Source organism: Tiliqua scincoides, chromosome 8 (assembly GCF_035046505.1).
Source record: "Tiliqua scincoides isolate rTilSci1 chromosome 8, rTilSci1.hap2, whole genome shotgun sequence".
Classification (NCBI taxonomy): domain Eukaryota; kingdom Metazoa; phylum Chordata; class Lepidosauria; order Squamata; family Scincidae; genus Tiliqua; species Tiliqua scincoides.
In genome coordinates, this window is record NC_089828.1 from 34052471 (window position 1) to 34078573 (window position 26103).

At 46.0% G+C, this 26103-nt stretch overlaps 1 protein-coding gene and 1 pseudogene across 1 annotated transcript in view; both read right to left on the minus strand.

Moving 5' to 3' along the window:
- Positions 1 to 323: 323 nt before the first annotated feature.
- The window catches only part of ATP8B3 (ATPase phospholipid transporting 8B3), a 74410-nt gene continuing 48630 nt past the window's right edge, over positions 324 to 26103 (minus strand). Inside the window, exons 14-30 of the mRNA XM_066635594.1 lie at positions 25296 to 25489; positions 24597 to 24805; positions 22568 to 22599; positions 21441 to 21597; positions 16118 to 16306; positions 14832 to 14944; positions 13964 to 14128; positions 11962 to 12073; positions 11296 to 11371; positions 9284 to 9422; positions 8360 to 8630; positions 7088 to 7311; positions 5431 to 5514; positions 4220 to 4459; positions 2123 to 2261; positions 1145 to 1275; positions 324 to 593 (exon numbers count right to left, since the gene is read on the minus strand). Coding sequence (XP_066491691.1) covers positions 324 to 593; positions 1145 to 1275; positions 2123 to 2261; positions 4220 to 4459; positions 5431 to 5514; positions 7088 to 7311; positions 8360 to 8630; positions 9284 to 9422; positions 11296 to 11371; positions 11962 to 12073; positions 13964 to 14128; positions 14832 to 14944; positions 16118 to 16306; positions 21441 to 21597; positions 22568 to 22599; positions 24597 to 24805; positions 25296 to 25489 — 2745 coding nt within the window. The remainder of the gene's footprint in view (positions 594 to 1144; positions 1276 to 2122; positions 2262 to 4219; positions 4460 to 5430; positions 5515 to 7087; positions 7312 to 8359; positions 8631 to 9283; positions 9423 to 11295; positions 11372 to 11961; positions 12074 to 13963; positions 14129 to 14831; positions 14945 to 16117; positions 16307 to 21440; positions 21598 to 22567; positions 22600 to 24596; positions 24806 to 25295; positions 25490 to 26103) is intronic.
- LOC136659842 (5S ribosomal RNA) lies at positions 10509 to 10628 on the minus strand (annotated as a pseudogene).

The window sequence follows — 26103 nt, forward strand, 5'->3', positions numbered from 1 at the left end:
GTCATCAGTTGTGAGGATACCACAAAGTTCCTGTCAAGGACCAGGAATTAATCTGCAAGCAGCTGGCAAGAAAGGAAGGGGAACTTCCAACCAGTAAAAGAACCTGGTGCTCAAGACTCAGGAATTTGCAGCCAAGACCTCCTGGGCCAAAACAGAGCTGAGCCTTGCCAGCTCTTGCAGCATGTGCGCACTTAGGATCATTAATCCATTTCAGGTGCAGAAGAAAATAAGGTTGTGCAAAAATGACCCTTGTCATTGGCAGGTTGTATAAAGTCTCAGCACTAGTACAAATAGTAGCCTCTCTGCGTTTTGCATTTACTCAGTCAACAGAGCTGGTCTTTGTGATCGGAGGTATTGTCCATCATTGGAATGGGACTTTCTTTGCCGGGCAGTGGGGCACTGTGAAAGCCATTTAGTTGGCTGCGGTGGTGGGGGCCTTTAATCCGCAGGCTTGCTCCCCTGGAGATGAGGTCAGCATAACCTTCGTTGTGCGAAAAGGCATAGCCAGAGCGCCGCCGCAAGGAGTTCCTTCGGATATGAGAAGTCAGCTCAACCGCCTTTTGTTTCATCTGCATGTCTCTGGCTTGCAGCATCTACCAAAAAAGGGAGGCAAAATAAGCACGTTGGGGTTTGTCAAGGCTCTTGCACACCCAAACGATTACAAAACCTCCTCCAAACTTCATTTTCCCAAACCAACTACATCCAAATAAAGACCTAAAGTAGAACTGTGAATGGTCTTCAGTCAATGAACCCTTTGACCAACTCCTTCAAAAGGCTGGAGCCTTCCCAAAGGACTGGGCCCTTTGACATTGCTCTTTGGCAGACCCTCACTTGGCATTGTAAGAGAAACTGCACCTCAAACAAATTCACAGCCTGATCGTGACCTCCAATCAATCAGCTTTCTTGACTGATTCTACCCAAGGACGTTGCCCTACACATGCCTGATCTCATCTGATCTCGGAAGCTAAGCAGGGTCAGGCCTGGTTAGTACTTGGATGGGAGACCGCTTGGAAATACCAGGTGCTGTAGGCTTATACCACAGTCTTTTGAGACTGAAGGTTGCCAACCAACCAACCACCAGTCATGACCCTTCTGCACAGTCCCTTGACAGCCACTTGGCTGAGAATTCTAGACAGCCACTCACCTCTATCATGGTCCCAGAGCTTAACAGGCTGTGCATGTAGCGAACGGTGAGGGAGGGGATGAGGTTCACGACAACAGACAGCACGACAATGAGCACCCCAGTTGGGTCTGTCAGTGCATTCTTGGTGGCATCTGGAGGAAGGAGAAAGTTATGAGCAGATACATACAGATACACATACAGATATGTGTTTATGCTGAGTTTTAAAACACGGGCTATGTGCTAGCCAAGGACACCACGACTGCAATTCTAAAAACATTTACCTGAGAGTACATCACACTTAACACATTGGGCCATTCTTCTGAGCAAACATTGCTTTGTAGGTTTACCATACATCCAAAACAAAACACAATTAACAGCACAATGCTGTTCCAAAGTAAGTCCCACTGTGGACAATGGGACTTATTCCCAGGCAAATCTGTATAGGATTACAGCCTAACGGCCCAATCCTATACAACTCTCCAGCACAGGTGTAGCCGTAATGCAGCCCTGAAGTATGCTTGCCCCTTGCATCTCATACTCACAGATAGACTGCCTCTGCACATGGAGTTTCTCTTTTAGCTTTCATAGCTAATAGCCCTTGATGGTTTTATCTTCTGAATGTGTCCTACTCTTAACATGATTAAGATGGCAATGTGTTGCCATCAACTATTTGTGGCATGGCTAACATGGATTTATCTTAACGGGACTTAAGTGCACAAATCGCTATGAACAAGATCGCAGCCACTGCTGGTGCCAAAATTTTGGTGGACCTTTGGCAGGGCCCAACTTAGCCAGAAAGCAGTGGGACATGCAAATAGAATCCTCTCACGCTTCCTCGGATGTCCTGAGACAGATTGGGTTGTTGGGATACCTGCACTGCTGTGTGGTGGCTCTGACTAGTCATAGGAGGTGCCCAATGTCTCCATTCTTGTGAATGGAACCACAAGGTGTGCCTACAAAAGGATCATTGTGATAGATTTCCATTTGGCAGTGTCTTACCAGGGAATTGGAAGATACTGGGAGCATTTTTGAAGGCCATGAAGCTCTGAGTGACATAGGTGAAAAAGCAGTAGAACACGAGGCTGAGTACGATGGCCAGTACATTGAAGACAGTCCAAAATTTCACATCAAGAATGTTCTACCCAGGGAGAGAAATAGAAGAAAGCCCATTGAACAACTAATGAGCAAACCTGCAGTCATAATATCTGCTTGGTGCTCTCTTTGTGCATCCTCTGTGAGGACCAGACCAGACAAGGAGAAGATCAGGTGCTTAGCACTGACACCAGGCAATCCACTCAAGAAAGGTTGTCCTGTTTGCCGATTTAACAGGCCAAGATTCCATGGTCCTGTTCCCTTGTACACCTGGAGAGGGCTCGATTCACAGTAACTCATTAGACCTCATTGAGGGTCCAGGCTCTGAGCTTCCTGGTTCAGGTCCCTGGATGTTCTCTTCCCTCAGGCCCTCCTCCTTTGGATCTCTTGGAACCATCTCCATTCCTCAGAGAACTGAATGAGATGGGCAAACATTTCTCGTCACAATTTGGAATTCTGCTCGTTCGTTTCAAACTTTTTTCAGAGAACTTGGGGTGGGGGGGGGAGAAGAGTTCAGGCTTTTCCCAAGAGTTCCCATTTCAAATTCCACCCTGACAGTCCTCTTTTGTCACCCACCCCCACAGCCTTCCCTACAGCCAGCTACTCTCATTTCCCCCTTCTTTTCAGGCCTTCGTTATGCCCTACAGCCTTATCAACACTAAGCTCTCAGTGCAAATCTTTTGCAGTTTAAATTCACAGGGCCCACAGAGTGGGAACTTCCTGCTGGTAAGGTTTTGGGGCCTCATCAAGGCACAAGAAATGTCCCTTCCCTTTGCCTTTTGTCTGTCACTGTTGCTGGAAGTAGGGTTGCCAACTCTGACTGAAGCTATTCTTGGATTTTTTTTTTCCCCAGCATGATGTAACCTCACAACTTAGACTGGACTACAGCAATCCACACCACATGGGGCTACCCTTAAAAGAGCATCCAGCAGCTTCAGCTGGTATGAAATGCTGCAGCATGGGTTCAGCATGGGTCTGTGCATGACAGCATATTACTCCTATTTTAGACCATCTTCACCAGTTACCTGTGTGCTTCTGGGCTTGGTTGTCTGAGTTGGTTATCATCTTCAAATGGCCTGGGACCAGGATATCAAAAGGACCACCTTTCCTCGCATTGATCTGCCTGCCCCCTTTTTCAACTTTTGGGGCCATCAGCAGCAGCGCCTGGGGGGTGGGGAGAAACTGTAAGTGCCACATGGCTCCAAAACTTGCAATGTAAACTGTCCCCCCCCCTCACTCTGGGGGCCATTCCAAGAAGCAAAAGCAATGCAAAGGCATCTCTTCGGCGTTGCTTTTGCCCCCTGGATAGGCTCCAAGAGTGAGGGATGGGGGCAGCTTACACAATTAGTTTCAGCGTCATGTGACACGTACAGTTCCTCCCCCCTCTGGCTCCACTACAGGGGCCATGCTGTGTTCCCTCTTTTACTGAGGTTTGATTAGGGAAACTCATGGCAGGGCATTCATGGTTGTGGCCCCACACTTGGGAACTCCCTTCCCTTGGAGGCCTGTTTGGCCCCCTCATTGGTGAGTTTTTTGTTTGGACAGGTATTTAGTTTTTACCTCCCACTGTAGCTTGTTTTGTTTTCTGCTCTCACTGTCGGGCTCTTTTTTATTTTTTTCACTCAGCCTGATTGGAATTTGTATTTGTATATTTTATATTCTTATTGTTTTTAATGTGGGGCTTTGGGAGCCTCTTTGGAAGCTAAGAGAAGGAGTATAACTCCTTGGATAAATATAAATACTCTTGGGAATTCCTTGAGGCTCTGTTAAAATGCCCAGGATTGGGTTCAGTAGTTACCTGGAGTTTGATACTGATTCCTGGAGACTAATCCTAAAGGGTTGGTAATCCTAGCCAGAAGGTATGTTTGGGTGAAAGAGGATCTATGTTTACATAGGAGCCTACCTGACATTCCAAGAGATTGGGGCTCAGACAACAATGTCTGTTATTTGCAAACCAGAAGATTTCATTTCTGACCACCCCTTTGCTCCACCCATACAATTCACCTCGATGAGGACGGTCAGTATGGCTGCGGTTGCTATAATCATGGCAAAGGATTGGTAATCGCCAATGATCCGGGTGCCGGCTTTATCTTCCATGGCCCATAAAGCAATGTAAAAATTCACCAAGGAGACCAGAGTGCCTTGAATGAATGAAACGCAGAAGGCCCGGAAGTTGAAGATCATGTCCTTCTGGCCTGCCTTGTAGAGCTCGGGAAACTGCAAGCTCCTCTTGGCACTCACATCCTAGTGGTTATGGGAGAGAAAGGAGGGGAAGCTGGTTACACTGAAGCCAGAGGTGAAAGAACTTCCTGGCACCGCTTCTTAACCCACGACCAATCCCCATCAGAAAAGGGAGTTGCGCTCACAAGAGGGTTTCCTTCCTACCCTCTAGATTTGAAAAGGAACATGGAGGAGAGATGGGCACCTTGTCTCTCCTCCACACTCCCATTTCATTTCCCTTTCCCTTTTCAAATCCAGGAAAGAGGAGCAGCAACTGCAGCTGGTGGGCACTGGGTACGGTGGATGACGTTTGACCCAGGAGGGTCTTGGACCAGACTTGCTGTTTTGCCCTGGCGTACAGGGATGGGGAAGGAATTTCCCCTAATTTGTGTCCCATATGGGATTCCAGAATTGGGGGCCTTTAGGATTTGAAGTTGTCTCAAGAGTTATTGCACTTTGGGTCAATTATGGCACAATCCTGTACTCTGTTGGCACAGGTGGATGTGTGCTCCACTGTTGCAAGCTGTCGCAAAAGTGTCATAAAGCACGTTGTGACAGGGGAGGAATTAATACCACTAATGGGAAGGCCTGCACCATCTCGCCGGCACCAGTGTAGGCCATGACACACTCCAGAGCAGTGGAGGGGTGGGGGGGAAATTGGCCTGGTTGGCAGATCAGGCCTGGGATGGGGCGGGATCACCTGCAGCACTGCATGCTGTATCCTAGCCCCTTTCCTAGGTCAGACCCACCAACATGGATCTACTCAGACATGCGCCGGTGATTTAGCAGGCACAGGTCCAAAATTCCCCCACGGGATACAGTGCAAGTTGTGCTGGCGCAAGTGCATCAGCAGGGAGAATTTCAACAGGACTGGGCTGTTAGGCTATTGCAGAGTAAATGAGTGCAGAGAAGAGGAACAATCTTGGGCATGAGCACAGGAGTGCTACCAATGAATCTCTTTAAACCTGCAATGTTGGGCAGAGACAGTGATTTACCTGTTCAAACAGCCCCATGCACAGCACTGGACAGGAAGTGTACATAACATTATAAAAGGCAAGGAACCAGCCCTCCAACAGAGGCTGAAAGCAAAGAGTGAAAAGGGAGAAGGTTAAGGGCTGGTCAGTCCACAAGTGTGTGTCCATCACTTGATTTCTCATCAAATGTGTAATTTATTTAAGTATTTTATGTAGACTAAATAAATACAAATTATATAAATATTATAACTATACATAAGGTGGAATATCTATACATCTATCATTATCTATATTTATATATCTATATCCAGATTAAATAGATAGATCGATCTCCCACCTTGCTAGCTCAGAAGCAGGTCTTTGAAGTGGTTTAGAAAAAAAAAGAAACAAAATGCAACACTGGAAGCAGCCATATGTTAAGAACAGTTGCCGTTTTTTACCCACACTGCCTTGTAACAGCAGTTACATCATGAGGCAGAGGGATAATTAAAATGGCCTGCAAAAAGGAGGCAGTTACATGTTGGAACTGCTAGTGGTAAAAGTGAGAGTCCTAGTTTCTTAAAAAACCAACTCCAGCATAATCGTAAGCACAAAGAAATCCGAGTAAGAATGTAATGAAAAAACATTAAAGGAAAATGAAACAAACTGGAATGAAAAAGACAGGCATGAATATAAATAAAAACTACTTTTGTCTTCCATGAGTCCCATTAATATAAATAAACAAATCTGAAATACTGTTTGTTATGAAGAGCTTGCCCTGGAGCTCCTGTTCAGGATTTAGAATTAGAACATAAGAAAAACCTTCCTGAATCAGGTCCATATAGACTATCATAACAAAAACAGAAGTAAACACCTGGCCAACTATCGGCCCACTCCTGAGCTTTGCCCGCTGGCTCACTGCCAGCATGCACTGTCACAAACGTGCCATAAGGCACGTTTGTGAGCCTTACCATGGGCCCAGTGCCAGAGCTAGCACAGCATGAGCCAGCACTGGACCAGCTCCAGTGCTGGGCCCACAGTCCGCCACCTGGCGGTTCTCCTGGACAGCCAAGTGGCGGAGCAGTGACTGGGGGTGTGGGGGGAGGCAGGGAGGAGGTGTTCCAGGGTGGAGGGAGGGCAAGGAGGTGATGTAGTGGGGGAGGGGGCAGGGAGGGAGGGGGCGGGACTAGCAGAGCTCAGCTCCACTGGATCCAGAGCCCCTGGTCAGCTCTTTAGCCAGCGCAGAATCAAGGAATTCCATGTCGGGCTGCCACAGAATCAAGTAGCCCCATTGCTTCTTCTGGGAAGCCCACAAGTTGGGAATCAAAGCAACAGCTCTTCCCCATTGTTTGTAGATGGCTTGTGAACATGGAAGCAAATGCAACACAACTCAAGTGCCCACAGCACACCATTTATAATGCAATTACCACAGCAGTTCTGTAAAATACGTCAGAATTATTATTCTCATATTGCCGATGGGGAAATCTGAAGCTGAGAGAAACAGTGGCTTGCTTAAGGTTACCTAGTGAATTCATGGTGAAAGTGAAATTCATATTTCTTTGCTTATAGCTCACATACTTAGCACTGCACTAGATTAAATTAGAAATTCATGACGTCTTTGCTGGGTGAGCCAAGCCAATCAGAGGACACACAGCAAGCAGAAAAGAACGATTAGTGCAGGGAAAACATTAATACTCACCTGTGTTGAACATCCCGTGTAGAAAGCAAACCAGATCTGTACCATCATACCAGCAAATGTTTTGTAGAAGAAATAGCGTAGGAACTTGCAGATTCGGAGGTAGGACCATCGACCATGGACGAAGAGAAGTCGTTGTAGATAGGAGAATTGTGCTAGGGCATAATCACTGCACTGGACTGCTTGCATTCCTTCCTGTCCGCTGATTCCCACCCCAATGTCAGCGGCTGGGGAGAGAGAGAGAGAGAGAGAGAGAGAGCAAAAGAAAGAAAGATCATGATGAGAGAGAGAGAGAAGTGGAGAATGGGAATTTCAGCCACTAACTCAGAGGCTTTACAATGGCTTTACAAACGGTAAATGGCTTCACAAGGGGTTAGACAAATTCATGAAAGAAAAGTCTATCAATAGCTATTAACCATGATTGCTAAAATGCTAAAAAGTATGTAAGGGCAGTCAATCTCCAAATAACAGAGGCTGTTTGTGGGATTCTCAGAGGCATCTCGTTGTCCACTGTTGGTAACAGAGCACTGGACTAGAGGGAACTTTGGTGTGATCCAGCAGGGCTTTCCTTTTTAATAATGTATACCGGCTGTAATAAATAGAAACTCCGCATGAAGGAGAAGTCTATCACCAATTCCTAAATGCTGGGGGCAAGGAGAAGAGGAAGTGTTTTGCCTTCATACAAATTTTCTTGAAGCATCTGACTGGTCACTGTGGGCAAGTAGATGCAGGACTTGTTAGACTTTTAGTATCACCCAGAAGGGATACTATTGATCCAAGCTATTCGTTGTTATTTACTAGCAAGGGGTCAGTGCAGTTTCATGGGCAGGATGGGAGACTGAGTGATGGGCACTCTCTTGCCTCACTCTTTCACATTCCACCCCTCTTCACTCCAGAACTCCTATCCTGCTTGCTCCCTGGAAATATTCCCGAGATCTCAACTATCAGGCTCTGCTGTACCTCACCCAAATCCATCTCTCTTGGTCCACCAAAACCCAACACGTTCTACCCTCTGATTTGGTAAAACATCACCACTCTCCACTCTGCAGATCTGCCAAAACCCAACCCATCAGGTATTTCTAAAATCATAGATTGACAATCTTAGACTAAGATTGAGATTCTGCACGATCCAAGATGGTGGTGCCCGGAGCAGCTGAGAAGAAGAGGCTGCTGGGAACATAATGCGATGCCCCTGTGAGTTTCCCACAGTGCCCTCAAGCACTATGGTGCACAGTTTGGGAACCATTTGCCCAAGGTTTTGAGACTTAGCCTCACTTTTGATCATGTTGACATCATTGGCCCCATCTCCAATTGCTAAGGCAATGACGTTCTTGTGCCTCTTCACCATCTGGACAATGAGAGCCTTCTGTTTGGGAGTCACCCGGCAACAGATCACTGCTTGACAGGCAGTGGCCAACTCCACAAATGCCTTTTCCATCCAGTCCTCGTTGTCCTCGTGTGCTTTCGTGCGGCGGCAGCCAAACCGCTCCCAAAAGCCTTCCTTTTGCTTTGATGTCTTCTCTCCCTTGACAAGGAAGATCTTGTCCTGTGAAGAAGTGGCACAGAGGCATACTGCATGATCACACTCAGAAATAGTTCCGTTCTGGAAACCACATCTCAAAAAAGATCTTGTGGAGCCAGAAAAGGGGCAGAAAAGAACATCTTCCATATGTGGAAAGGCTGAAGCAATTTGAAGGCAGCAATTTGGATTGGGAACATCGTGCTGAGAGAGGGTGTTCAAGCCATTTCTGCCCAACATTGCATATATACAACAGGGATCAAATGTGTACACCTGTGGGCTGGGCAGAAATGGGTTAAGTCTTTGCCTCAGTGCTGTTTTCTCACTGAAAACCACCATTGTAGCAGATGACACTTGTAGGGTGAAACAGCATCTTTGGAGAGGCAATTGTCAACCAGATAATTCTGGAGGTAAAGAGTTTATTTTTCCCATTGTTCCAACCCTGAGTGAGAGCAGAACCAAATAAAAATTTGTTCAGGGTTTGCTAACCTGAATGAGGTTTTGTGGGTTTTTGTTGTTTTTGTTTTTGGTGAACATGGCTGGAGTCATCCTAGACATGGTCCAGAAGTGGGATAAAACTTTCAAGTCTGATCATGAGATAAAACACTTCCTAGTCTATAAAAGAAACTTTGAATGCTAGAAAGGAAGAAAGAGTGGAGCCCAGCAACATCCCATCTTACTAGGAAGTCTCCAGTGACCACCAATGCTGTCTCATGAAGTGAGCGTGTCTGGAAAGGTAGGAATGAGTCCTTATTGCATAGACCTTCGGCACTTCCAACCAGGCTGTTGTTGCTGTACCAGGAAGGCTCCAAGATTTCACTGCAAAAGGAAGTGGGTTAGAAGAGGGGCATGGCAGATCTCTTCAGGCACAGCGGTAACTCACACCTTCCAAATGCTGCATGGGGTGTCCTACATTTATTGGCGGAAAAGCAGGGGATATATATTTTCTATAAATCAATCAATTAATTTAATAGACAAACATAAGGGTAACAAATGCAAAGCAATGTTCATAAATAGTAATTAAATAAATAAACAGTATATACATATATTTATTTTTCAAATTTTAATGTGAAAAATTAATTCAATTAATTGACTACAGGAATTTTCTAAATGAATAATACAGGTTGAGCCTCATTATTCCTGTGGGTTCCGTTCCAAGCACTCAAGTGGATGGCAAAAAAAAAATGCACTATAGCAAATCCATTTAAAAAACAAAGTTTCTTTGCTCCAGTGATTTAAAAACAGCCTTGCTGACCTTTGTGATGTAAGATAAGAGTCATTAAGAAGACAATCCATCAATCAGTCCTCCTCCAAGGCTTACAAAGGCGCTTCACTCAGTCTCTCCCTTCACCAATGCAAAGGGATCACCTTTCTTTGAAGTGCTCAGGGGGAAGGGAGGGGTCCGCTGGAGAGAGAAGGATTGATGGATTGTCAGCCAGCTGCCCTCTCTCTCTCTCTCTCTCTCTCTCTCTCTCTCTCTCATATTAAGGAGGCTATTGTTAAAGGACTGTTCAGTTTTTTAAACTGATTTTAAAGGGTTGCATTTTTCCCCTTCTCCAGGGATCAGCACATTCCTTTTCATTTGCAGGGGCCATTCGTGTTGAGTCAAATCCGTGTATAAAAAATCCGTGTATAAATAGACTGGACCTGTACATTAAAAATGAATGAATGAATTAGTTGGCCAAAAAAAGGATATAATAAATTGAAATAAAAATTAATTATTAATTATTAATGCATATACTGAATTGAATTGATTTATTAAAATAATTTGCTAAAGAATAATAAATTAATTTAATAAAATGAATGAATAAATAAACCGAATTAGAGGAAGAAAAGCAAATGTTTCCTCAGTTGCTGCATAGGAGAATTGGTTGGCAACCTTCAGTCTCGAAAGACTATGGTATAAGCCTACAGCACCCGGTATTCCCAGGCGGTCTCCCATCCAAGTACTAACCAGGCCTGACCCTGCTTAGCTTCCAAGATCAGACAAGATCGGGCATGTACAGGGTAAGAGCAAACATGGAAATTCTGCAGCAAAGCACTACCAGCTGAGCTGCTGTGACATCACAGAATGTTCATTAAGACACTTCTGTTGATCGGGAAGAGGCAGTAAAGAATGTTGATGCTCCTTGATGCTGATTCTGGGGATGTAGGGGGAGTTCAGACTGAGTTCAGCATAAGGCATCCTAGTACGTATAACTGCTGAGGGCATAATATCCCAGGTAATCCTCTGATGGTGCCTGCTATGGCCCTCTGAAGAAAATGGGGACCAGTCAGCAACCACCAGCTGGGTGGATCACCTGCCCCTTACTGTGACAGCTGATGCGTGTTTGTTTCATTCCAGCAACAACAGTGTCCTAGCCAGTGGTTGCTGCTTGCCCTGCTCTCTTCCTCCACAGTATAGCATCATAACAAAAAGTGGGGCATTGTGGGAAAGAAAACACAGCAAGGGCAGCTGCTTGCCAGATTGCTGGTGCCGCTAGCCCACAAAGAATGAGACAAACCTTCTCATGCCACTGTGGTAAAAGAGTCTAGCACATGTCACCTTGCCAAAGGTTCCCTCAAACCTGAATGATGTCCTGCACCAGGCATAGACACTGCACGCAGTGACATTGATGTTAAAGATTGTGACAGGGTGATGCTCACACAGACAGATACACAGAGTCGCTCTTGGGCCTACACATCTCCCTACCTGATCTGGCTCTCCTCCAGGATGGTCATGTTGTCTGAAAGGAGCTGACACGCAAAGCCGATATTGACCGCAGTCTCTGTCAACACAAAGCCAGAAATGGGGTGTGAAGGCCAGTTCATGTGTGAGAATGGCCTTTGTCTTATTCCTTAACCTTGGTGGCATCCACCTCTTGAACCAGTTGATAAAAAGAAAATAAAAAGAGATGACTAGCATGTGCAGAGGCTGACATCCAGGTAGCTCTGTCTGTATAAGCACAGAGTGGGTAGAATAACATATTTCAGGCTCCACTTTGAAGCTGCCTTTTACTGAGTCAGGCTATTGGGCCATCTAGCTCAGTACTGTTAACACTGACAGGCAGCAGCTCTCCAGGGTTTCCGGCAGGGTTTCCCAGTCCTACCTGGTGATGCTACCAGGGATAGAACCTGGGTTCTTTTGCATGTAAAGCAGGTGACCCACCACTGAACCACAATCCCTATCCAAAGCCCACTTGATCTCTGGCTGGGTTTCCAGTTTCTGATTTCTTGCTTCCAACATCAAAGCTGAATTGGGCCAAGCTGTTCTGTTCAACCTTACTGGAGTGGCATTGGGGTGGAGTCACAAAGCTGCTGCCCCTTTCCTGTCATGTCAGAATGAGACCTGGGTCTCCCGAAATCACATACTTCATACCTTGCTTGTCTCCAGTCAACACCCACACTTTGATGTTGCCCCTTTTGAGGAGCTGGATGGTCTCGGGGACACCATCTTGCAACTTGTCTTCTATAGCTGTGGCACCCAGAAGCTGAAAGAGGACATGAGCCAGTGATAGGGCTGAAAATGTAATATGAATTCAAAATGTCACAATCCCCCCCTCCCCAAGAATTAGATTTCTTTTAAAGAAGGAAACTGGTGATGCATATGGTGGAGGAGGGGGAAGAAATGAATGAAGAAACTGGATGCCGGGCCTCCCCTGCCTACCCCCTGACAGTACACTGGGCACTACTATTACCACTGGTGCTCAGGGTCAGCCTGGCCAGTGCCAAATCTGGCTGGCCTTTGATTGGACCCCCGATGGGTCCCACACTGATAAAACACTGCAAAAAAGCAGTCCTGATTTGATTGCATGTTTTATTTGGTTTGAGCAGTGCTTTGCCAATGTGTTGAAATGCTGCTCAGCATTGGTAAAACACCACACAAAAAGGCTCTTAGTTCAAATATCAATCATGCTTCCGTTTAAAATCAGTAAGCTTATAATTCAGGCAGTCTTGTTCTGGATAATATAATTAGACCAGAAGTGCATTTTTAAGTGTAGTAAAAGCTACCAAGAGTCTTGTAGCCCCCCCCCTTTTTTTTTTACAAGGTATCCTCAATACACACATGTGCATATCATTAATGTAATGGAGGGATGAGACATAATGAACTAAAAAAAAAAAATACCCAGAAAGCTGTGGCAAACCACACATGCACAGTGCTCCAGAGAACTTTCAGAATTTTTTTTTTTAAATGGGACAACAGAGGATTCTAAATGCATTGGTTCAGTGGAATACCTAGTTCCACTGGTACTTGGAGTGGACTGCTTCCACCATCCTGCCCTTGGCTGCTCCAAGTCATGGGTGAACTTGGCCTCCATCTTGAGATCCCCAAGGGGAGCCCAGGTCTACCTGGAATTTGAAGCAGCGAATTGACCTAGCTTCCTCCTCAAAATCCCTCAGAGGAGGCCAGGTCTACCAGCCATTTAGATCAGGCCTCCACCTGAAAATTCCCCACACAGGAAGCCAGGTCTACATGGCATTCGAAGGGACAGGCAAGTTGGCACCCTGTTATGAAGTACATCAAAGGCAGACTTATCCCCTGGGGGCTGGGGATAAGAATAGGCCCTCGGTTTGGCTGTACTTGTCGTAAGAGGCGACTAAACAGCCACCGGGTAGATGGGACTCTTGAGCCTGGGAAGACAGCTCATCTGAGAGAAGGAAAACTCTGATCCCAAACCTCCACTGCCTTGTGGCTACATCCAGTTATGGAAAAGGCTTCAGGAGTCAACCTCGAGGCAAAATCCGGAGCTGGAGTCCCTGAGGCAGTTCATGGCTGAACACAGTCATGTTCTGGCAACTCCTGCGACGCCGCTGGAACCAACTGTATTGGCCTCTGCCTTTCCACTGGACCATTTCAGCGACGTGGAGACGGGGGATTTGCTGCATGGGTAACAGCCTATCCTCCATACCTACTTTACCCAGGCTTCGCGCACTGGAGAGGACACTCTGTTCCAGAAACACCATTCAGAGCATGACACCATAGTCTTCCGAGACTGAAGGATGCCAACAACAAAGGCAGACTGCTACCCTGCCCTTGGTACACTACTGTGTCTGTTTCCCTTCAGCATCAAGACCAGATCATTTGGAACTCTGATCCAGGAAGAGGTATGAGTGATGGGAACAGAGAGAGCCAGGATGCTGTACAGGTTCTGATGCTGGAATTAAACCTGGAAGATCCAGCTTCAAATCCCCATTCAGCCTCCTGAAGCTTCCTGGGTGACCTGGGGCCAGTCATGATCTCTCAGCCATACCTATACATCATAGAGTTATGAGGACAAAAGGAAGGAAAAAACTATGTACAGTATGTGACCATGAGCCCCTTTGAAGAAAGTCGATATAAAAATGAAACTAATAAATTGTTGAGCATCCCCTACTCCTACCTTGAGATCTCTCTCGATCTCCTCATACAGCTTGTCCAGTTCTTCAGCCCGGTTCTGGAGCAAGACACTGGCGGCATGGTGTTTCTTACTCCAGACTGCAAACTCCTTCTCATCCACTTCCCTGGTGGCCAGGCACAACGTCCTCAGGGTCTCCGCAGCAAAACTCTGCGAAAGAGGACAGTGTGGAACGCTGCGGAGGAGGCAGCTCAAGAGCATTCACTCAAGCAGCCAGTGTGGTCTGGGGGTCGCTGCAGCAAGACCTGGTGTTCTGGCAGGAAGGAGCTGCTTTTGTTCAGTGCTGACCTCTGATGTTTTGCTGCTGGAAACAGCACCAAATGCCACCTCCTCCCTTCTCTCCCCTTTTTCTTACATTTTGCTGATTAACATTGCACTCCCAATCCTTCCCTTCAATTACCTCTCTCTTCCCCTCCCTAACAGGGAAGGAAGGAGATGATGGAAAACAGAAAGGATCACTCCCTCCCTCACGGGGTGATGTGCCTGCTCCTCCCACTCCCTGAACTGGAAAAGGAAAAGGGGGATGGAGCAGAAGAAGACATGTGGAGGAGATGTTCCAGCCCACCACTCTTCTCTTCTCCACCCCTCCACTCCACCCCTCCTCTCTTCTCCAATCCAAGGAGTGGTAGAAGGAAGAGGAACAGTGGAGGGAAGCGGGTGGGTGGAGGGAGGAGACTGCTTCAATCAGCCTCACAAATGGGCCAGCTCTGAGGGAAAAATGCTGGGTGATCTACTGTCCACTCCCCCCCCCCAGCAATGAGCCCAGAATCTTCTGTGGTCTGAACTAGCTCACTTCACAGCCAGTCCTGCCCTGCAGCTCTGCCTCATGCAGTGATTTTCATTCCAGACTTACATCCAGAGCCTTGGCCGTGGAGGCCTCATTGACCCGTTCGCGGTGGAGCCTCTCCAGGATCACAGTGTCTGCCCCCTTGGTGTAGAGCCTGATACAGCCTTCAGGGTCTCGCACTGTTGGAGAGAGGCAAGCCCCCCCCCCCCAGACATTAGGAAAGGGGCACCCTGTGCCTCTGCTCCAACTGCCTTCCCTTTGTTAGGAAGAATGTTGCTTTTCTGGTCCTGATTTTGACCCTGTTCTTGCCTTTGGGGGCTACCTTGTTAATAAGTCAACCAGTTCCCAGCATTGTCATTCCTCAGGGCCTGTCTCCCTCCTCATGGTCTCTCCATGTTAAGCCTCAGAACAGAGGGTTGTGGTCAGGACACCTCATCTATATCTCAGGCCTACACACATGTTGCTGTCTTAAAAGTTAGACCTATTCTATGATATATTTAGGGTGCTGAATTAAAAAATGGTATTGGGCAGGAGGTCTGGTCTAGAGGGTAGAGCCTCCATTTGCCTGAAGATAACATTCGCAGGTCGCCAGTTCGAGGCCACCGGCACCGTGCGACCTTGAAGCAGCTGACAAGCTGAGCCGAGCTATTTCCATCTGCTCGGAGCGTGGGAGGATGGAGGCCAGATCAGAATGAAACATCTGAATTGTTGTGGCTCTTGAAAGATAGAGCCTTCTTTCAATTGTAAAAATCCCTACGGGGATTTAAATTAGCCTGCCTATGTAAACCGCCTTGAATAAAGTCTTGAATAAAGACCAAGAAAGGCGGTATATAAATACCTGTATTATTATTATTATTATTATTATTATTATTATTATTATTATTATTATATTTATTTTGCCCAGTTGGCTCTAATTTGGGGGGTAAAGCATAACCACCTTATATGCTGATTCAAGCAGTTTCCTCATGAGGAATAACTTGGTTCATTTTTCAGGTTCTACAAGTAACTTGGTCAATTTGGTGGCTAAAGGCTCACACAGGTTCCCCCCTGAAAGTTGGTATTATTGCCATAAGTGGGACTGCAATAAGATGAGGCATAGTCTGATTCAGAGAGCATGATTCCCTCCCAGTTCTTATGCATGTGCAATTTATTGCGTAATCGACCCAAGGTTTATTTCATCAGACAGGAGTCCTGTGATTTGTGAGCCAGCCCTCAAATACAAGGTTCCCCCTTGAAAAAAATTAAAATTTTAACGCTGCTGTCCTTAATTCTGAAATGTTCGACCATTAGGATTTTGGACTGAAATCTTCAAGATTCAGACAGACATTTTGTTTTGTGTTAAGAACACTCACCCAGAACAGACATCCGTTTACGCACACTATTGAAATCCAACAAGGCCAAGACCTTATAGGTTCTCTCCACGCCCAGCTCACTGAGTGTGATGGTATCTTGGGTTCGGGAGAGGAAGACGTAGCCCAGATTTCTGGCTGCTGTTACCAAAGCTTCTTCATCTGGTGAAGCAGCTTGGTAAACCAGCTGATCTAGAAGAAAGATATACTTTAGGAGTACTGATCAGGGAGTTGAACCATTAACTATTGGGGGTTCAGGTTTATAGTTTCTTAATATAATCTAATATAAAAATGCAGACATATACAAACCAGAAAAAACATGTATGAGAAATTCAATTGAATTGCAAATAAGGGTGCAATCCTAATCCCTTATGTCAGTGCTTTAAAGCAGTGGCATAGCGGTGCCAATGGGACATGTGCTGCATCCTGCAGTTGGGTGTCACTCACAGAGGCCTCCTCAAAGTAAGGGAATGTCTGTTCCCTTACCTCAGAGCTGCATTGCCCTTATGTCAGTGCTGGAAAGCACTGGCATAAGGGATTAGGATTGTGCCCTAAGCTTCATAGCTGCTTCTATCCTAATAAAAGTAAATTCATGAAAAGAAGACAGACAGATGAATTCAGTACTGGAATTTATTGTTCCAGAACACTCCAAATATAAACAATTTACAGCCCAATCCTAACATGCCCTGGAGCAGGCAGCGTGGTTGGTCTGCACTGTATCCAGAACAGTGCTGGACCAGGTTGCAGTGCAACTCGGAGTAAGGGAATTTATAAGCAGCTGCTCTTATGGGGCTACTCTGATCTGCAACACCTAAAGAGGACTCCCTTCCCGGGCCTATTTCTCCCACTGGGCTGCCCTCCCCCTGCCCCAGAATGCCTTTGTTCTACCCTCCCCCACCCTCCCCAACCCCCTATGTCAGCTGCCCTCAGCTGAAGTCTGGGAAGTAGTGCTGGGAGGCTAGTGTGCGTTCTTGTTGGCCTCCCCGACACTCAAGGTGGCACAAATGTGCCTTATGGCATGTGTGCGACACTTCCACAGTCCAAATGGCACTTCTATAGTGCCCTTAAGAAGATATTTGCAGTTCATAGTTCTATCATCATTCACCTGACTATACGTTAATCATCATACGGCAGCATCCTGTAACATATAAAATCACTCCCAAAGGGGTGGTGAGATTTAATTCTTCCAGTAACTAGATATAGGTACTCTGGGGTTGTTGAAAGATTAACTGCTTTTACTATTGTGGGTGGGTAACAGGCCAGTGGAGGCAGGCACAAGGGGCTGGTTACCTCCGCCAGTGTATTGTGGACTTGAGCATTGCAAGTCCAGTGCTCAAATGGCCACTTCACCTGGCCTCAAGTGGGCCAGCTATGATTGCAAGTTGAGCACCTGATCATTGAACCACTTAGTTCAACTGAACCAGTTGCTCCTTTGTGTACTGCTAGTTTTGTTCCTATTCTGGTTCAAGGCAAACCGAGAGATTTTACATTTGGGTCCAGTTCCTGGCCTGAAAGAAGGGAACATGACTTGGGGATAAGGCAAGCTTTGCATGCCGAAGGCCCCGCTTCAGTCCCCAGCATCTTCAGGCAATTGATGACTGGAGCCCGGCAGAGCTGCTGCCAGGCAGTGGAGGCAATTGCAAACTAGGCAGACCAAGACCCTTCCCCAGAAGAAGAAAGCTTTCTATGCCTGTACTGAGTGGCAGTGACTCCTCACAATGTGAAGCAGAGTCTAGCCTAACCCAGCTGCCCAGCTTCAACTAGAGATGTCTGAGATTGAACCTGGGACCTTGGGTGTACAAAGCAGTATTCGCATCCTGGTCAAATGTGTCCTAGTCATTGGCATCCCTTGAACATTCTGGTGTTTGTTTGTTTGTTTTGTGCATCCTGGTTATTTGCATCCCACTATAACTGGCCACCAAACAAACCATAACTGGGCAAAAAAAAACCTCATGTTAAAAATCTGAAGTCTCTTATCCAATTCCTAACCCTAAACCCACCTCTGGGTTTTAAAAATAAAAAGTACATCTAATAGAAATATATACATATATTGGGACACAAATATCCGGGACACAAAAGAATGGACATTAATGTACCATGCTGAAACACAGTTGACCAGGACACAACGGTCCTGTACACTGTGCAGTCCTGTCACTGTACAAAGCACATGCTCTCCCACTGAGCAGCAAGTATTGTTCCTACGGGAAGCTCTTTATTATGTGACATGGTTTGGGCAGCACCAGGAATTGAAATGAAATAAATAAGGCAAGAGTTTGCCCGCGATATTATGGTGCCTCCTGTCAAAAACTGACATTCCTGTCCAACAGGAAGATTAACTTCCTAATACTCTTGATCTCTTTGTTTTCCAAGAAGGCATGAAACAGAATGATCACATTTCAAGTTGGGAGACACAATGAAGGTACCATGTGATGGCGGACGTATTTGCTTGGCTAATATTCTTTACTCCTTCCTTCTCCCAGCTGCTAAGGAATCTTAGCTATGATGAACGAGAGAGAATCTTCTCACTGATCACTACTAAACTTCTTGGGAACCTCACGGTACCCCTGGAGCACAACATGAAAGCTATTGGTTCTCAAACTTTTCAGAGGCCTGAGAGGTTGCTGCCTGATTCATAAATGCCAAGGAGTATGGCTATAATGAGGATTGGGCAGCAGTGCAAGTAGAAACTTGTTTAACCCTTGATACACATAGCCCAATCCGCCCTGCCAGTATCATGAACCACCAAAAATTGGGTCACGACCCACTGGTGGGTCCCGGAGCCGCAGTTTGAGAACCATTGTGCCTAAAGGAATAGCATGGGAAAGTACTCAGAGTTGGGACATGAGGACTAGAAAACCTCATGGAGAAACCCATAAACCCATAAAAACATGAGCTCTCGGTAGAGATTGTTTAAGTTCTCTGACTTCCGTGTAGTTCTGGTCTTTTTACCTGTCAGCTTGACACGGAAGGCTCGGTTGACCTGATACTGGATACAAAGAGATTAAGGAACTCCTTGAAACTGAAATGGATGCCGGGGAAGTTAATCTCTGCCTGTTATTGCGAATCCATTTGTACATGCTGTTCTGCAAGGGCAAAGAAATGCAGGGCATCTCCCTAACTTGACAATAAGCTTGGATCTAGTCCATTAGCATCTTCTGCTCCATGTTACCAATGTGCATTTGTGCATGAATAAAACATTACGAAAAAAGCAGATACTGATATGATTGTATGTACTCGTATAATTGCAGTGAGATTCTTTTTGACCGCACTCAACTGATGTGCACATGTGCTTCTGTGCCAACACCACACCAAAAGAATCTTGATACAACCATACATACAGTCACATAAAGGTGTCTTTTAAAAAAATGTTTTATTCATGCCCACAAAAGTGAATTTGCATCAGTAAAGCACTGCACAAAAAGAATCTTGATGCAATGCTTTATTAATGTGTGCAGTAAAGTAAAAGTAGCAGCAACAACAAAAGAAGACATTAGGGCTACAATCCTATAGATCCGTGTTTTTCATCCTTGCAGTCGTGACCCCAGTGGAGTCATGAAGTCTCAGTTGTGGGGTCATGGCACAACTGAGGTTGAAGACCACTGGACTAGAGCACCACCTTGTAAAGGGGAAGGCATCTAGTATATCCCTTCAGGAAGCAGGAGATTGCATCCCGGTCCTGCTCAGGTCCTTAGGAATTGTACTAAAATAGCTTTCACTAGTGCCAGGCTTCATGGTAACCTTTTCTGTGCTCTCTAATATTTGGTTACTGTGAATAGTACTGGGAGGTTGTAATGGGGGTAGAGAGTGGGCAGCAGCGTGGGCATGTATATAGGGTCTCAGGAGGGAGGTGGGATCAATGGTGGTGGGACCCCTGCCTCATATTTTATTTTTTAATTGGGGTTGTGGCACAAAAAAGGTTGGACATTACGATACATTGTATAGGACAGTGGGTTTTTTGTGAGGATTTTGCAGCTCCCCTGGCTGATTTCCATGGCTCCCTGGGGAGCCATACCTCACAGTTTGGGAACCACTGGGCTAGAGCATCAACACCCTAGTCCACCACTCTTCTCAACAGTCCTCTTCTGCTCCATTCCCCTCTTCCTTTTCAAATCCAAGAAGCAGGACGAGGGCTAGAATTCTGCTACCCAAGGTAACCACGTTTCATGGATAGGCTGCCCTGTTTGATGCAATCATACACGTGATGACATCAAGATAGTTGTGGTTTTTTTGGTAGTGTTTCAAGGTGCATCTAAAGTCACCTGTTGAGATTTGAACTTGCATTTACTCTTAGTCACTTTACAACACCAGCTCTCAAAAGAACATTCATGTTTAATTAAGATTTTACATTTTTTGGGGGGAGGGGTTTCTGTACTCAAAGATGTTTGCAAAAAGTTCATATAGTTTGTACATCCCTAATCTGAAAATCTGAAATCCAAAATGCTCCAAAATTCAAAACTTTTTGAGCTTTTGAACTTTTTGACATGATGCCTCAAGTGGAAAATTCAAAGTACACAAACTTTGTTTTGCATTAAAATATTGTATAAAATTAGCTTCAGGCTATGTGTATATGAAATATAAATGAATTTTGTGTTTAGACTTGGGACCTATCTCTAAGATATCTCATTACGTTTATGCGAAAACTCCAAAATCTGTAAGAATTCAAAACACTTCTGCTCCCAAGCATTTCGGATAAGGATAATACTATATACTCAACCCATAAATATATTTTTGTGACCTTGGCACTCCCATCCCTAACATTCTGGCTGTGTCAAGGGCCAGCTTTTGAGAAGTTGGTGTGGAAGGAAGGGGTTGGAAAACAATATACATGTTGAGCCTCATTATTCGCATGGGTTCCATTCCAAACATTCACTTGGATGGTATAAAACACACTATAGCAAATTAATTTACAAAATAAAGTTTCTTTGCTACAGTGATTTAAAAACAGCCTTGCTGACCTTTGTGATATAAGATAAGAGTCATTAAGAAGACAATCCATCAATCAGGCCCTTAGAAAGGCACTTCACTCAGTCCCTCCCTTCACCAATGCAAAGGGATCACCTTTCTTTCAGGGGGGAAGGGAGGGGTCAGCTGAAGAGAGAAGGATTGATGGATTGTCAGCCAGCTGCCCCCCCCCTCTCTCTCATTAAGGAGGCTATTGTTAAAGGACTGTTCAGTTTTTTAAACTGATTTTAAAGGGGTGCATTTTCCCTTTCTCCAGGGATCAGCACATTCCTTCTCATTTGCAGGGGCCAAATTTGCAGATTTGTGTTGAGTCAAATCTGTGTATCAAAAATCCATTTATAACAAAGCTGGACCTGTAACTCACTCTCTTTCTCCTCCACCATGACAGTATGACAGAGTGCTAGGAGACGCATGAACTCCTGCACCACAGGGCTGTCGTTCTTCCGGATGGTCTCCACAAGTGCCTGGTCACAGAACTCCAACTTTCGGTCCAAGTACTTGTTCCAGTTCATAATGGCTTCCTAGAAGAAAACATAAACAAGGAATAGGGGTTTTGAGTGGCAAACTCTGTTATTGTACCTGCCCATTTAGCATTGTTGGAATCAAGATATTTGATTGGATGAATCAGGGTTGCTTTGATTCTTTTCCTAATGTATTTGCATACCCTGATTTGACTAGGCACTGTACCTGGACACACTCAGATCCCCAGGCTCCACCCCCTGAATTATCAAACATTTGCTTGGCTCCACAGGTCCTGCTCTGAAAAAAGTACTGCAGACGTTTGGAAAAAAAAAAATCTTTGGCTTTGGCACATGCAAACCCATTTGTGACAAATTGTACAGTTTACCCAGGGACATGCAGTGCAACCCCTGGTGATTCAATGTAATCCACTACAGCTAAAAGGTCATCTTGCAACACCTCAATAAAGAACTTAGGGCCCAATCAAGAACTCTCCCAGCAATGGCACTGGGTGCTGTAAAGCACATTTATGGCACAGGGAGAGTAAGGAGCAGCTAGGCGTTGGGAGGAAGACGATGTACTGCTGTCAAGGGTAAGTGAAACCACTGGGTGGCAATGAGGCCTCTGGGGGGTGGGGAGAGGGCAGAACAAGGGTGGGCAGGGGGTGGAACTGGGGTGGAAGGGGGTACTGGAGGAGCTCAGCTTCGCCGGATCCTGAACTCCATATCAGGCTGAAAAGCCCAACGCAGAATATCTCAGGTCTGCACTGGCAAAATATCTGGCGCAGACTTGAGAAGGCCCATTGCAGGACTTGGGACTTTCCCCAGGGGAAGGGGACAAAATACTCTTTCCCCCGAAGACAGTCTAGGTGATTTCCCGGCACCCACTAGATATAGTGGTAGCTGCTTTGGTGCTGCTGCTCCAGCAGACTCTGGGAAGCTTAGGACTGAGCTACCCATGGGTAAATTCTTTGTACTGTACAAATAGGACAGTTCTTGTACAGTACAGGAGAGGAAACTGAGCGCTTTCCACATGCGCTGCCTCCGACGCATCCTCGGCATCACCTGGCAGGACAAAGTTCCAAACAACACAGTCCTGGAACGTGCTGGAATCCCTAGCATGTATTCACTGCTGAAACAGAGACGCCTGCGTTGGCTTGGTCATGTCGTGAGAATGGATGATGGCCGGATCCCAAAGGATCTCCTCTATGGAGAACTCGTGCAAGGAAAGCGCCCTACAGGTAGACCACAGCTGCGATACAAGGACATCTGCAAGAGGGATCTGAAGGCCTTAGGGATGGACCTCAACAAGTGGGAAACCCTGGCCTCTGAGCGGCCCGCTTGGAGGCAGGCTGTGCAGCATGGCCTTTCCCAGTTTGAAGAGACACTTTGCCAACAGTCTGAGGCTAAGAGGCAAAGAAGGAAGGCCCATAGCCAGGGAGACAGACCAGGGACAGACTGCACTTGCTCCCGGTGTGGAAGGGATTGTCACTCCCGGATTGGCCTTTTCAGCCACACTAGACGCTGTGCCAGAACCACCTTTCAGAGCGCGATACCATAGTCTTTCGAGACTGAAGGTTGCCAATACCTACCTGTACAGTACTGGCAAAAGAAGACTCTCCTTTCACCCTTTATTACAGGTCCATCAGGGCACCTACAATATCTTAAAGGGACCACATAATATATAACAGGAATGTTTGACATACCATTTGGGCTTTGGTGCCGCTGTCCGAACCTGCAAATGTTATTTTAAAAATGTTAAGGTTGCAGTTCATAAAAGTGAGCCATCAATACATCCTCCATGTTTATCCCAATGATTTTATTTTTCCATTGTAACAACAATAATAGTTATTAAATGTATATTTCAGTTTTCAGGTGGTACTAAGTGTGACTTTGGTAGCTAAGCTGCTGTGACTGGAACCAATCGTGGAGAAACTAATATGAAGTATCCATCAATCCAAATGGCAAAAGGAGCACAAACATCTGCAGGAATGTTGGGGGGAAATAATTCATTTGAAGGGGAAAAAAAAGTGAGCCACAGAAAAGTCCAAGGTGGTGGCTTAGTGTTAACTGTGGTAGGCCATAACTGACTGTTCCAAATGACAGCACATAGATCACCATCTCCAGGTATGAAATCATGAAGGTTCATTTCCAGATGGAAAACTATTTATATATTTCACGCTCAACAAAATGTGTTTCGGCAATGTGTAGAGGGCTGTTCCCATGTTTCAACTGCACCTGAGGCCTCTCTTTACCTTGATGAAAATCAGTGGCGTAGCTAGAGGGGGTGCAAAGCATGAGGTTTTGCAGGGAGCCTCATTGCAGAGTGCAGGTGACCCCTGCGCTCCCCTTCAGAACCATTCCAAGCAGTCAGAGCAAAATGGAGGCATACACCTCTGTTTTGCTCCCACCACCCAGAATGGTTCTTGGGGGGGGCACTTGCACACCACAGTGAGGCTCCCTGCAAAACTTAGTGCTTTGCACCCCGTCTACCTGCACCACTGATGCAAATTAGGTACAAATCTCCACAATATTCCATTCAGGCCAGATGACAATGTGCAAATTTTAAATGTGCAAATGAACTCAGGTACAACCATTCACATGGAAATGTATATCCATGTGATGAGCACTGCACCTAGGAGAAGATGTTTTCTACCTGGGTACAGCATGTTGTGTGAACAGCCCTTTTGTGTGCCATGACTCATTGCTACTACCCACTCCCAAGGCTGCTTCAGCTGCTGCTGGCCTCATTGTGGCTGGTGATCCAGGCAGTGATGTCATCTGGGAGCATGGCCAAAGTGCTGGTTGGGACAAGACTGCCTGAGACAGTAGTAGTAGGAGGGTTGGAGGTGTGGTGGGAGCTCTTAAGAGTACTGGAAGAAAAAGGGGGGGAGGAAGGAGAGAGCAGAGGGGAAGGTGGGGGACTTGGATGCCTGGCTAAATGTCCAGAAGAAGGTTGGAAGGGCCCTGAAGGGTGGGGAATTGCTAGGTCACCAGGATGTGGCCCAGCTTTGAAAGCTTATGAGTTGCCAAAGCTCAATGGGTCTCCAATCCCACATTACCATATATTGTCCCATTGATGCAACATTTCTTGAATGTCATGACATTTTGCGTCAAGGTGCCCGTCTTGTCCGAGAAGACGTACTGGATCTGTCCCAGGTGGTCATTCAGACTTGTACTTCTGGCTTTTGCCGGAGTGTCCTTTGGGGCATAATACATTTCCAAGTCCCAGTCGATGAAACAGCTGTTGACCAGATAGATGAACTCAAAGCTAAGGAGAAAGAGGGATAAAGTCAATTATTCAAGCTAAGGTGATTTCAGAATTCTCCCCCCTTGTCAGCTTGATCCCCCCAGCTCTGGAAGGGGTTCCAGAAGTCCAGCAAGGATCATAGTTCAGTGGAAAGCCAGAAGGTTCATGATTCAATCCATGGCATCACCATGTATGGTCCATCAGTAGTTCTATGTGTGTGTATCTGTGTGCATGTGTAAGCAAATATGCTTTAACTGATATTATTGTGTTATATTCATAGAACTATCTGCAGTGTACGTCAATCCTACCAGTGTTGAGATCACTGCCTCCCCCTTCCATTCCATGGGGGCAGTCACCATGGGGGCAATCACAGGAGTAAACAGCCAGCCAACCAGAAGCCATATAGCTCTGGGAAAGGGGATGGGCTCTTGTGACAAACTCCAAATCAAAACACTGCCCCCAAGTGGTCCCAGTTCATGGTTGCGCAGGAAAAGGCAGAGTTGGAACGTACGTGATTAGCATGGCCATTGGAATCACAAGGCTCAGGAGGATGACGAAACCCCAGAAAGCAAGGAAGGCATCCTGGACTGTGTTGGTGTGCTTGTAGAAAGCAGCAAGGTAGCTGTACTTCTGGCGAAACGTGTTGACCCAGAGCCCATTGCCGACAGCAAGACCAAAGGAGACAAGGATGAGACACACAGAGATCTATGGAAAGGAATAAGGGGGGAGGTGTCAGACCTTAATTTGACCTGAACAATAGTGGGCTGTACTCAGGACCAGTCCAAGACCTACCTGCACTTGAGACAGATCACAAAATTACAAAAGAAAGAGAGGAACTGCTAAGAGGAATCATGGAGGAGAAAAGAGTGGTGGGCTAGTGTCAGACATGCTTTAGCCCATCACTCTCCTCTCCTCCTTAGTTCCTTCTGTTCCAATCTTCCTTTTGGAATCCACAGAGGGAGCAAAGGAGGACCACCAGTGGAGGTGGAAAGGTTGGAGCCCTTATCAATCTGACCTCATTGATCAGAGCCCAATCGTATGCATGTTTACTCCGAAATATGTATCTCTACATTACAGTCAAGAGATGGTCATTATAGTCAACCAAATTGGAAGGGCTGGTCCTGATTGGGTCATGCAACTTTAGGTTTTCCCAGGGATAGATTGTGGCTTAAAACAATGATTCACACTCACTAACCCAAACAATAAGAGCCAATTATTCAGACAGTTTTTCATGAGCCTGTTTTTTCAGTACCTTCTGCAGCTTTATCAAAGACATGATAAATACCTTATGTCTCCTGACCTTAAGAGAAAGAAGCCAA